At 32.3% G+C, this 13,724-nt stretch overlaps 2 protein-coding genes across 2 annotated transcripts; one reads left to right on the top strand and one right to left on the bottom strand.

Annotated features, from left to right (window-relative positions):
- The first annotated feature begins 319 nt into the window (after positions 1 to 319).
- Positions 320 to 1,660, top strand: LOC134235396 (ankyrin repeat domain-containing protein 50-like). The gene has a single exon (XM_062717530.1). It carries the CDS (start codon positions 320 to 322, stop codon positions 1,658 to 1,660), a length of 1,341 nt encoding a protein of 446 aa, XP_062573514.1.
- An 8,485-nt stretch (positions 1,661 to 10,145) lies between these two features.
- On the bottom strand, positions 10,146 to 13,396 carry LOC134235397 (uncharacterized; the record flags this gene model as incomplete). The annotated part of the gene is made up of 3 exons (XM_062717531.1): positions 10,146 to 11,184; positions 12,706 to 12,844; positions 13,187 to 13,396. Coding segments are annotated over 3 exons (509 nt in total), but the record flags the coding sequence as incomplete, so codon positions are not given.
- Between the last annotated feature and the right edge of the window lie 328 nt (positions 13,397 to 13,724).

Genomic DNA, 13,724 nt, shown 5'->3' with positions numbered 1-13,724 from the left:
TACATATATCACGGAAAATGATAAAAAATATACATTTACTCATGATTCCATGTTTGAGGTATTTGCATCACATTATGGACAGCAGTTTCCTGATCAAATATTGGATAACATGAGTAGCAATTTCATTGCAAATAAAGTTATTTTAGATAATACATATAACAGGGATAAATTATGCATCAAACTTAGTAAGTCTCATTACAAAAATCTTGCAAAAAGATTATACGACGATGTAAAACAAGGGAATCTACATGATGTGTTTTTAAATAAAGCTCTCACAGACCCAATTTTCAAAAAGCAATTCATAAACATTTTGACAGAAATGCCGTATGAGTATACCATGTCGTATTTTTTATATCCAAGGGAGAGATATTTTGAAAATGTTATTCTCGACGCAAAGAAACAAAGTGAAAAGCATATCGAAGAACCACAAGGACAGACAGAGTTTGAAAGACAAAATCTTCTTCTGGGCCTCAAACGTATCGGCAGCAGAAAAATTTATGAAATACGTGCCATGAGTTTTATCATTTATTATGGTCATCTCGATTTACTGAAATATTTTGTGGAATTTATTGTCAGGCATAATCAGGATAAATCTGTCATTTTTGGATCTACACAGGAAGAACAAGTAAGATTACTCGTATTGGCATGTTATAATGGAAATCTAAGTATAGTTAAAATCCTGATAGAAGATGTCGGGAAAGCAGGCATTAACAAGATGCCTATGGGGGAAATCAAACCAATTGACAATCGTCACAGATGCATAACCCCCGTGATTGCCGCATGCTTAAGAATGAATCATGATGTTGTTAAATATCTTTATGATAATGGAGCAGATTTTAATCCCCCAAACAGTATATATCCTGCTTTGTGGGTACCAGCAGGAATTGGGGACCTTGAAACAGTAATCAAATTACTTAATTTTGGTGCTAATTGTAACGAATGTGATATTAGAGGATGCTCTCCCTTGGCTTTGGCGTCAAAATTTGGTCACGAACATATCGTAGAAAAACTTATCGGGCACAGTGCAGAAATAAATATGTGTGATATCCGAGGTAAGTCGCCTCTCTATTTGGCTTCAATGAATGGCCATCATCTTATTGTAAAACAGCTTATTCGAAGGAAGGGTATCATCAACAACACAGATATTCACGGTCAGACATCTCTACACTTAGCATCACAAAATGGTCATTTGTCCGTTGTAGAGACATTGATTGAGCACGGTGCGGATTGTGACCTCTCTGATAAAAATAACTTGACACCTCTCCATAGAGCAGCATTAAGAGGCCACACTTCCCTTGTAAACAAGTTAATAAAGCATGCTGCTGACATCAACAAGTGTGATAATCATGACCAGTCAGCATTATATCTAGCCTCATGGAAAGGACATCTATCTGTTGTAGAAAAACTCATTGAACGTGATGCTGACATCAACAAGTGTAATATGAAAGAACAGTCGCCTTTACATTTAGCGTCTAGAGAGGGTCATTTATCAGTAGTTGAAAAACTAATAGAACATGCTGCTGACGTCACAAAGGTTGAACTTCAGGGTCTATCATGTCTTCATTTAGCATCACAACATGGTCATTTGGCAGTTATCGAAATATTAATTGGACACGGTGCTAGTGTCCTCGATGGTGATGAAATAAGGATATGGAAATAACGAACAGTATTCAATCTCAACGTCCATTAAACAAATATACAAAACAAGAGCAGAGCAAACACGGACCTCCGAAACATCAGAGGTGGGATCAGGTGCCATGAAGGAGTGAGCATCCCCTGCTGACCGGTCACACCCGCCGTGTGCTCATTGTCATAATCAGGAAATAACGGAAAAAATCCGTAGTCAATTCAGTGTATAAATAATGGACTAACAATTGGTATGAAAAACGTCAGTCAGCATTTCATTCAATGATAAATTGTATTTGCTGACAAGGTCATTGTATCGACCATAGAATTTACGAAATGATGATTTTAAACGAGACTGTTGATATTCTTGTTTCATCAACTTGCATGTCAATAATTTACCTCGTTTAATAAATTGTTCATACGTAGAGCATGCTCTTGCGTAACGAATCAACTGAGATATAAATACTCCGTATGCAGGTGATGAAGGTATATTGCTGCATAAGTAAGGGAAGTTGACGATAGAAAAGTTAAAGTCATCACGTTTATCATATAGCTTGGTTATTAGATTACCATTTGTGTCTTTTTCAAGTAAAATATCCAAGTATGAAGCAGATGTGTTGAACTCTGTGGTATCTTTTATCTCAAGCTCACCAGGATATATCGTGTCGACGTAGGAATGGAAAATATAATTATTGATTGACAATACGTCGTCGATATATCTAAATGTCGAGTTGAAGGCCACAGCAAGTGTTTTTTTCTTTTCACGCAAAAGATTTTGCATAAATTCTGCTTCATATGAATATAAAAACAAGTCTGCTAATAACGGAGCGCAATTTGTACCCATGGGAATTCCAATAGATTGTTGGAATACCTGGTCTCCAAAAACCACATAGATATTGTCAATCAGAAACTCAAGCATCTTCTTGATGTCAACTTCAGAGTACTTATGTGTACAATCAGAATCTGTTTTAACAAAATAATTTTTCAAATGACCAATGACGAGGTAAGTAAACTTACGAGTTCCATTTTTGTTGAAGAAGCAGCTGTCAATGATATCAAAAAGCCTGGATTTTAATTTGTCGTGCGGAATTGTTGTGTATAAAGTTGAAAAGTCGTAAGTTTTTATGCTGTTGATTTTTGTAAAGTCTTGTGATTTCAAATTGTCCAAAAGTTCTTTAGAATTTTTAAGTATCCACATCTGATTTACACCACTTCTTGAATATATAGTTGTACAGTACTCTTGAAGTTTTTCCTTCACTACTGTCAATATTTTAGTGAGAAGTAACGAAAGAGGCTTGGTTGAACATATACTGGAACCTGCAATGTATCTTTGTTTGTAAGGATTCTTATGAAGTTTCGGAATCCAATATATATAAGGTAGTTCAAATTCATTTTGGCTCTGTGGAATATTAAAAGTATTCAAAACTGACAGGTGATTTTGAAGAATTTCTTCCTTAGAAAGAGTAGTATATGTATAAGTAGTATAAGTATAAGTAAATAATACAACACCTCTACATTTTGCGTCCGATGTCTTCATTTAGCATCACAACATGGTCATTTGTTGTCCAAATATTAATAGCTTTCATTGCTTCCTGTTTAAGAAAGGTTAAAACTGACAAACCACCTCAACGTCTTTCGTCAAAAAGTGATTATATACCTGTTGTAAAAGAATTTCTAAACAACAAGCGTGATATTCAAGGAAGGATATCTCTATTTTTAGCATCATCAAATGGATATCTTTCTATTGTAGAAAAACTTATTGAGTACGGTGCTAACCTTAATATATGTGATATTCACTGTCAGTCATCTTTACATATAGCTTCACAGAATGGTCATTTGTCTGTCGTAGAAGCATTAATCTCGAACGGTGCCGACAGTAATCTATGCGATAAAGATAACATAACACCTCTTCATAGAGCTTCATTTAACGGATATACTTCTATTGTAGAAAAACTACTGGAACATGGTGCCAACATAAATAGTCTGGATATAAATGATAAGTCATCTATATATTTAGCTTCATTAAGAGGTCATCTTCCTGTTGTAGAAAAACTTATCGAACACAGTGCCAACCTCAACATGTGCAATATTCGCGGTTTGTCATCTTTGCACATAGCATCAAACAATGGTCATTTGTCCGTTGTAGATACACTAATAAAGCACGGTGCTGAAATTGATTGTTGTGATAAAAATAGATTAACACCCCTACATCATTTGAGGGTCATTCTTCTGTTGTAGAAAGATTATTGAAACATGGTTCATCAATTAACATGGTTGATATTAATGGTAAATCACCTTTAATGTTAGCCTCATGGAGAGGCCATCTTCCTGTTGTTCAAAAGCTTATTGAGCATGGTGCCGACATCAACACGAGTGATGCATCTGGAAAATCAGCTCTATCCTTAGCGTCACTGAAAGGACATCTTCATGTTGTAGAAAAACTTCATGAACGCGGTGCGGATATCAACAAATGTAATTTGTAGGACGAGTCAAATTTCAATTTAGCATCAATTGGTAAGAATGTGTCCGTTATAAATGTATAAATTCGCCAATTCATGCTGTCCGCTGTAGATAAAATTATACATTACCTGTGTTATTTATATTATGAGGGATTTTTTTTTTCTGTTTTGGATAATTTTGAGTAAAATATGGAGATACACAATACATTTTGCAATAGTGCAAAATGTACATAGGAAACACTTTGTAATCAGCTAGTGATGTAAACATTTTATCCTTTGTGTAGGTAAATTTAGGTAACGTTTATGTGTTGATACATTTGCAGTGGTAGTTAACATACAAATGAAACATCAATATGAACTGGTTCTTGAATTTTTTTTTAGAAATGTAAATATGGGACCACATGTTTTGTCATTCCAGTTATTCAAATAAGAAATTTCATGTATTTTTTTCGCTTAATGATATTATTTTGCAATGCAAAAAACTAAATAATATACCTTTCTTTTGCTTTTTGTGTGGAGTGTTTTTTTTTTTTCTCACCTTTTATGATTTTATGTATGGATTGAACGAATGGAGTGGAGCGTAGTATATGCAAATATTTTCACTAGAAAGGGTTGTATAATGTAGAGAATATAATATCGTATTATTCATGTTATTTTACCAGAATTTCTAGCTTAGTGCTTGACATCAAGATTTTCTTTTTCTACCTAATGGAATGTTTTGCTATAATTCTCAGTCGAAATGAATTTTTTTGACTAGCTGCATGATACGGATAAAAGAAGTTCGACTAGGTCTTGAGTATTCGAATCGCCGAAATGAAGCTGGTCTCTACTTTAATTTGTGTATTTATAAAGAAATTTATTTTATGAGTTCTTTTTTAAAAACTGAAAACAATTTTAGTCAAGTATAAATTTACTCAAGAACGCTGAATTAATGATAATTACGTATTTGTCTATGATATCATTGCAATATTGACTTCAATGGTTGGATATACTGGTATGTGTATTTCTGAAAGGAAGAGAAAGCCAATGTAGGATGATGTTCATATTCCACATGTGTAGTACGGTATATTTCATTATTAGTTAATTCATAAATTATCTGGTTCATTTATTTATCAGAAAAGTACTTGAAGACATCAAGATTCATTTGCAGGAATTTACTCTAGAGGGAAGATTTTGTATTTTCCTATCACACAATTGCAAAACTTTAGATAAATTTTTGTATATATATTTGTATGTTCCAAAAGGTGGAGGGGTGAAATTCAATGCATTGTGATATCTTTGTTTCGCATGTGTATTTTGGAAGTGTTTTTAGGAAAATAAATAAAGCATACTGAGTATAACATTGTATTCCCTTCTTTTGAAAGGATGGTATTCTGTTTTGTCTTTTGATAAAGGGCATTTCTTTTGGGCCATATTTAAATAACTTCTTTGGTTGCCCTCTCCCGGCCAACTGAAAAAGGGCCCAAGTCAATTTTTTTATATTCCACATTTTTCTTAGTATTCCTCTTATCCAACGATAAAAGATTTTCCACCTATATATACCCACTGACTCATTAATTTTAATCATTAGGGAGAAGCACTGTTTTAAAAATGTCCCTAGCATTATTCGTGATGAAAGCGATTAAGGTAGCGAACAGTGAATTAAAATATATCTATAAACAAACCAAGTGGATAAAAAAAGTCACCAAAACGCGGACCAATGAATATTTGAGAGATGAGACCAGGTGCCTAGGAGGAGTAAGCTTTCCCTATAGCTGGATGGAAATATTTTTATAATACGCCGTCGATATATCTGAAGATCGACCTGAAGCCTGAGTTAGAATAATCTATGTCTGTATAAAGGACATATATCATATTAATTATTATACATTCAACATAAATAGCTTTCTGATTGAAGTAAAGAATGGAGACATACAAGGCGAGCACAATCCCCCGCTCTGAGAAAAGACATTTCTCAATTAATAAAGTTATATTTTTCAAATTTATATTGTTAATATCATCTTTTACACATTTAATTCTGTATTTTATTGTTTTGATATTTTATTAATAATTTATTTTCACTCATGTTTTTTAAGATTTGTGAAAACAAAAAAGAAAAAGTTTCACGTATAATTCGAACTCGCTCTATAGCGCAGGGTTTGGTCAAAGACCGACCGCTTTAACCACTACGCTACGAAGAATATGCATTTTCGACGTCTGTCAATGTGATTTAAATGAAAGGTTTTGTTGAAGCGTACATTTGTTTCAGAATGTTTTTATTTTCATAAATATTGGGTTAAGATTCCATTTTTTTGGACGAATGAAATAGATTTTGCATTTACGTTTCCATCAGTTAAGAGATGAAGAAGAATGGAGACTTGGCCCATTCATGTTCAAATTTCATTTTTTATATCTCTAGTAAACCCATTTTTCACTTAATATGCTTAACTGTCAACTTTGAAATAAAGATTATCAAATAACAAGTCGTTCAGTAAAATTAAATGATAAAATTAATGTTCTGAAGATGACATAAATGAGAACATGATCTTAGAAAAATATAACTTTTCTGTGAACTTTGAAAATTGAGAAACATTTTTTCTCGGAACGGGGGATTGTCCACGCCTTATACGCCCTTTTTCTTTGTCTTTTTTTTCAGTCTGACATCAAACTTGTAACAAAAAATTCATGACTGATGGATGCCCCTCCTCTGTACATTCAATAATTGAAAGTTAATATGTAATTATATTACATTAAAAGTTGAAAAGTGATTTTTAAACTTATTTGTAACTATTGAATTGTAATCGCACTTTAAAATCTCATTGCAGGGTACTCTTAACTGGTACTGTAAAATCTAGCAGCTGTTGGAAATTATTTAAAAACTGATGCATTCTTTGTTTATAAATACAAAAATAGAGATGCAAATATTATTTCTTTTATTCAACGTTTTACTAAAGGTATTATATACATCATAAAAGAAATATAGATATATTTTGATGTAATTTACATTAGTCAAAGACATAAAAAAAATTATGAAATGTTTCATTGCAATAACAAAATTAACTTTGATCCTTGATGTAAATATTTAACCAATACCATCAAAACAAAAAGCAAAAAGCTATTTAACAGTCTCACCAACGGTAGTTTCATAAAACATGTTTTTCTTTAACAAAAATACTATAGTTTACTAGTAAATCAAAGTGTCAAAGTTATCACTATTAATAGTAAATCAAAGTTTTTACTAAAGTGTCAAAGTGTTCAATATAGTAAATCAAAGTGTTCAAAGTGATCACTATAGTGTCAAAGTTATAAATCAAAGTTTTCAAAGTTACCAACATAGTTAATCAGAGTTTCCATAGAGATCTCCGAGGTAAATAAAAGTTTTCATAGTTATCACTATAGTAAATCAAAGTGTTAACTTTAGTTACCTATAGTTAAAGATATTGAAGATAACTTAATAAATTTATACATTTTGCTATCTTTGATGTTTCCCTTCTAATAGCTTGTGATACGAAAATACGAAACTATCTCCAAGCTATTTTGAGATGAATTTACCTCATCTTTATATACTTAAAGTGGACTTTACATTCCCCAAAATTCAATTTGTGACTGGTTTGTTTTCCGATGAAAGAAAACTGACACTGTACATATATCTTTGCAAGTTTGTTACGTGTAAACGAAAACCGCGCAAAAGTTTTATTCTTTCACTTATCAAGAAAATGTACACATTAAGAGACGTTTGGGAAACACTTATGCCCCCCCCCATAATAAGAATTTTTCTAAATCCAAGGGCATAACTTTGTCCAAAATAGCTTGATCATACCCAAAACAGAAATGACAGATATTCTAATGAAAAAATTGTATACCAAATTTCATTTCAGTAGGTCTGACTTCTGCCAAGAAAAAGAACAACAACTGCAACTTATAGGAATTTTTCAAAGACCAAATGGCTTAACTTTGCCATAAATGACTCAATCCTACCCAAATTAAACCTTGACCTAGACATTCTAATGACAAATTTGTATATTAAATTTGGTTTAAAGGGAGAGTTGGAAACCTAGTGGACAGACAGACAGACCAAGAGCGACAGCAATATGCCCTCCCTTTTTGAAAGAGGGGGGGGGGGGGCATAAAAACAGTATAAAAACCATTGTTAATTGTAATTCCCAGAGTACAGGCATCTTTGATACAGGTCGGATTTTTTTTATGATGTTATTGCAATAAATCTTGCACAATTTCTGTCTAGATCATAAGGGCAATCTAAAAATATCATTAAGCAAGGCATCATTTAAAAATAAAACAATGTGTATAATGTCATAAAAATCAAACAAAAGAAGTGAAAAAGTGAGCAGTGTTTTATTGCATATAAAAATCATATGACAAGCAGACAATTAACTAAAACGTCAATTAAAAAAAATAATAAGATAAAGTGGTTTCAAGTTAAAAAAGATGGTTATATTTCATGCACAGTAAAAAAATATAACGTAAAAAACATCAGATAAAAACTGTGGATAGCAGCTCTTTAATTACATGCAGTTGATATAAACTGTTGAGTTAAAAATAAAACCTGAGGAGAAAAAAATAAATATATTCAGAAGTGACATATTCCTTGAGCATACAGAGACTGGAAACATTTCTGCTAACAACCTTTTATTTGTGAGACATGAATTCAGTCAAACCTCATTATCTGGAACTTAACAGGACTGAAAAACATTGGAGGTATTAAAAGATTCAAACTATCCAAGTTGAAATACTTAAAGAATAAATGTATTCAAGATTTTGGAGTTCGCAATAATGGTGGCATATTTATGCCATACACATAATTTTTTTTCAACATAGCAAATCATGTCAAGTCAAGATAACTATCTTGTAAAGTCATGATAACTTTCAGGTTTGCCATCAAACACCTACTTTTATCTTGTAGAGTCATGATAAGCTATTGTTGAAAAAAAGAACAAATTTCTCTTGTATTGTGACTAAAAGTGATCACATCATGTCAATATAGCTATTGCAACAAAATTTGATTGCTTATCTTGATTGGACAAGATATAAAGTCAGTGTTTGTCAACAAATTAGAAAGTTATCAAGACTTGACGAGACAGTTATCTTGACTTGACATGATATGCTATTTCGACAAAATATTATTTGGATGGCATTAATATGCCACAATATGAAATATCAAAATTCATCTGTAATCTGTATTTCAAGCAAGTATTTCTTTCTTCAATATATTTACTTGTCTGAGTATTTATGCAGAAAATATTCCCAGGTGCAAAACTTAAAGTTCTACATGGATTTCAAACTAATAAAAATAACTCAATAAATTGTTGGCAAATATTAAAAAATTCACTTAATTGCCTGTCTTAGAATAAAAGTTTTGAAAAATCATTTAAGCAACTACCTTTGATTCAGATTACTGCATAAAATCTTTTAATTTGGTATGACAAAGGATAAATGTGTTATTCAAAAATTGTCAACCAGACAACGATCATGAGTTAATAAAGCTTTGGAGATCACATAGTAAAAATACTTTCAATAATAACAAAATGGAATGTAATGTGAACAAATAAAGTCATATTTCAAACAACAATAACCAATTAAAACCGTTGAATTCAACAATGACCTATGACCCAAAAACAAGAGATATTTCTCTGCAATAGTCTCAGTTTTTTCATACACCAATTGAATAAGATCCTAAAGTAGACAATGCTAGCAATGTACACTTTTTTCAATCCTCAATGCAAAACTTGAAAACTGAAAATCTTTAAAAATACCAGGTTGTTGATTTTATTTAAGTGAAAATTGACTAATGGATATTTTCTTAAATATTTCATATTTAATATCTTATATCATTATTTTCTATAGCCAGTCTGACAATTATCATTTTTCAACTGACAAAAATCCTTAATCTTGAAGAAGTACATGTATATAGGGGGTTTGATAACTCCTAAATAACTTTATATCATACTAATAGCAATGCATAATAATTTTTAAAAAATCCTAAAATAGAAGATAAACCCAAATAATGATAAGAAAGCCCAAACTTGTCACAACACATAATAATGAAATATAATCCTTACCCTCTCTTCTAAAAATATACCAATAAATGTATGACCTCAGATCTGTACAACATATGTGTCTGTACATTGTGTGGTCTGTACAATATTTGTGTTCCAATATACAATGTAAATGTTCTGTACAACACACGGTTCTATACAATATATACAGTACAATCTTGATGTAGTTTGTGCAGTGACCAATGTAACCAGATTTTACAACAATTAACATGTAGTGCTTGTTGCATGCCTTGATAAATATTTAAAAGAAAACATAAAACAAAAACTTAAAAAAGAAATTGTACATAAAAGTGAATAAAATTATTGTATCAACATTTCAAGACCCTGATTTTAAGACCCTGTTGAAATTTATAAGGAAAATTCTGAGTATATATACTCAGACAGTCAAGCCTTCTTCATTCATACACTTCCAAAGCAAACTGAAATTCATATCTTCATTTGTATTAAATTGCTTGTTTTTTTTTTTTTTAAATCTTATGAACATTTGAGTACTATACTCTTCTTTTTCTTACAATTAAAAAGAACTAGCCAATTTGAATAGCCACTTTTTTCACTGTCTGTGCAAAGTTTCACACTTACAAATATATAATTTAAAACATTTGAAAAAAAAAAAACTGTAGAATACTGATATTAAGTATTTTCCAATGAGGTATTTTTGAGAGCACACACTGAAAGGAACATCTGCCTTAAATCATGACAGAACTCTGATTATTTCTCCATATACTTCAGATCATTACAGTACTTTGATTATTTTTCTGCACTGGATCAGATCTTTAGAGTACTTTTGATTATATTTCTGCACTGCATCAGATCATTAAAGTACTTTGATTTTCCTCTGCTCTCCACCTTGGAACATCACAGTACATACAGTACTTTGATTTTTATTTCACAATTTCTCCAGACCCTCTGTAAATGTTAGTATCTCTACTAAGTTCATGTTCATGTTTTTCTCCAGACAATGATAATAGAATTCTGCTGCCTCGCTTTTCATGGACTTTAGCTGTGCCAGGAGTTTACCATCAAACTGTGCAAAGGAGGGTACACAACTGTAAACAATAAAAGTTACAATTACGTTCATTTACCAAAATATCATGGTATATAATTTATTCTAGATTTATTTCTACCCTATAAGCAGAATTTTTAGCGAGAATTCAATTTTGCCATTATTGCTAATGAGGGTGTAGAATGGCTTACATTGAATATAGCTGAATATTAATTGCTATTAATTTGTTACAGCATTTAGTGAGCATTTTAAAATTGCTTAAATAACATTTAGCTAAAATTAAAACACCAAATTTTAATAAATTATACAGTATAACTTTAAGCTGAATATACTATGCATTTAGTTTGATGTAACAAAACCAGTTAAATACACGTTAAACCTCCATGGAAATGTTGTAAACAAAACTTTATCACAAATAATTAAATTAATCAATATGTACCCATCTAACAAGAGGCCCATGGGCCACATAGCTCACCTGAGCACTAAGGGTAGGAAAAAGTAGAAAATGGCTTTTTATTGTAAAGTTTAAATCCAAAAGTAGTCCCATGACCAATCATGGATTTGCTATTTTTAAGAAAATGATTTTTTAAAGAATTTTCCTATATATATCTTTAAAAACTTTGGTCGGCCATTTTGGCCCCCCCCCCCTACCCCTGGGGGTCATGATTTGAACAAATTTGAATCTACACTACTTGAGCATCTTTCCATATAAATATGATGAATTATGGCTTTGTCATTCTTGAGAAGATGTTTAAAGAATTTTCCTATATGTTTCTATGTAAAACTTTGGTCGGCCATTTTGGCCCGCCCTACCCCTGAGGGTCATGATTTGAACAAATTTGAATCTACACTACCTGAGCATGCTTCCATATATATATATATATATGATGAATTATGGCTTTGTCATTCTTGAGAAGAAGATTTTTAAAAAATTTTCCTATATATTTCTATGTAAAACTTTGGTCGGCCATTTTGGCCCCGCCCTCCTCCAGGGGGTCATGATTTGAACAAACTTAAATCTACACTACCTGAGCATGCTTCCATATTAATATGATGAATTATGGCTTTGTCATTCTTGAGAAGAAGATTTTTAAAGAATTTTCCTATATATTTCTATGTAAAACTTAGGTCGGCCATTTTGGCCCCGCCCTACCCCCAGGGGTCATGATTTGAACAAACTTGAATCTACACTATCTGAGGATGTTTCCCCATAAGTTTCATCTTTCCTGGCACAGTGGTTCTTGAGAAGAAGATTTTTTAAATATGCCACCAAATTTTCATTAATTCCAAATTATTTCCCCTTGAATGAGGGCGTGGCCCTTCATTTGAACAAACTTGAATCCCCTTCACCCAAGGATACTTTGTGGCAAGTTTGGTTGAAATTGGCCCAGCGGTTCTTGAGAAGAAGTCGAAATGTGAAAAGTTTACAGACAGACAGACGGACAGAGACAGCTAGACAGACAGACAGACGCCGGACAAAATGTGATCAGAAAAGCTCACTTGAGCTTTCAGCTCAGGTGAGCTAAAAACAAATCGTTACCACAAATAAATCAATATTACTTACCCATCTAGTTTGAGAGAGCAGAGCCAGTTAGAGACGTCCTCAGTGTTCATCTGATAAACCTTGGACGCTGTGGAACTCTGTCTGATCGGCTGACTGCCTTGTAACGAAGAGGAAGACGAAACAGGGGCATCTGTCTTATCTGAAAATAACATAAAATGATATTAGAGGGGATTTTCAAATTTTACAGATTTTTCATACTTAAAGTGAAGAAATTTATTTTATATTTATTGTCCAAAGTTAAAAGTAGAAATCTCTTATAAAACATTAGATATAATCTCAAACATCGATTAAATCCATTTGTATCATATAAAGAAGTTGAGGTAATCTATGAAATTTTACCTTATGTTTCAAAAATTCCAACCATTTAAAATCTAATAGAAGTTTTTGTACAGTGTCACTGAACAAATTTTTAATACCCACAAGCCCTGTTTAGTTGTCAGTTTATTCTCTGATAGCTTCTTTAGATAGCCTACATATTTACCTGTTGTGGGATTTTCCAGTACTGAGAGTCGCCCAATGCTCTTCAGTTCCTTCATCAATCCATTCCAGGGCTTCTCAAATGGATATTTTCCACTGAAGTCAAAATACAGCTTGGCTCCGAGAATCATTCCGAGCCAGCCGTCCGGCCGATACCTCTTCTGGACCATCAGGGGAATGTACTCTTTACGGAGCTGGAAAGTGTACTCCGCCTCTGTAAATTACAACACTGTTTAGTTTCATTTTGATGATGATGGTTTTACATAAAAGTGCATGATAAAATTGCATTTTAAATAGGTTTCAAAGTTTAAACCTCTTGAAAGAGAAATATAAGGGTGCAGCTCATGGAATGAGAATTTTATTTGATTACATGTATATGCAGATTGAAAATAGGTTTGCACCAACATATTCTTCTTCAAACTGTTTACTCCAAATATATTTGCTACAAGCTCTGTAGTCCTACAGAAATATTTTGCTCTAAAACTATTACTCACCCAATCTACAGTTAGGGCTCTCTTTGTATTTCTCTGACATACAGATTA

Source organism: Saccostrea cucullata, unplaced genomic scaffold (assembly GCF_032062105.1).
Source record: "Saccostrea cucullata isolate Sc308-1 unplaced genomic scaffold, CSIRO_AGI_Scuc_v1 ctg7425, whole genome shotgun sequence".
Lineage (NCBI taxonomy): Eukaryota > Metazoa > Mollusca > Bivalvia > Ostreida > Ostreidae > Saccostrea > Saccostrea cuccullata.
This window is presented reverse-complemented; position numbering and strand designations above follow the sequence as displayed.

What these genes read in the sequence shown, in the direction of transcription:
- LOC134235396 (XM_062717530.1), top strand. Translation starts at nt 320, where the DNA reads ATGCCGTATGAGTATACCATGTCGTATTTTTTATATCCAAGGGAGAGA.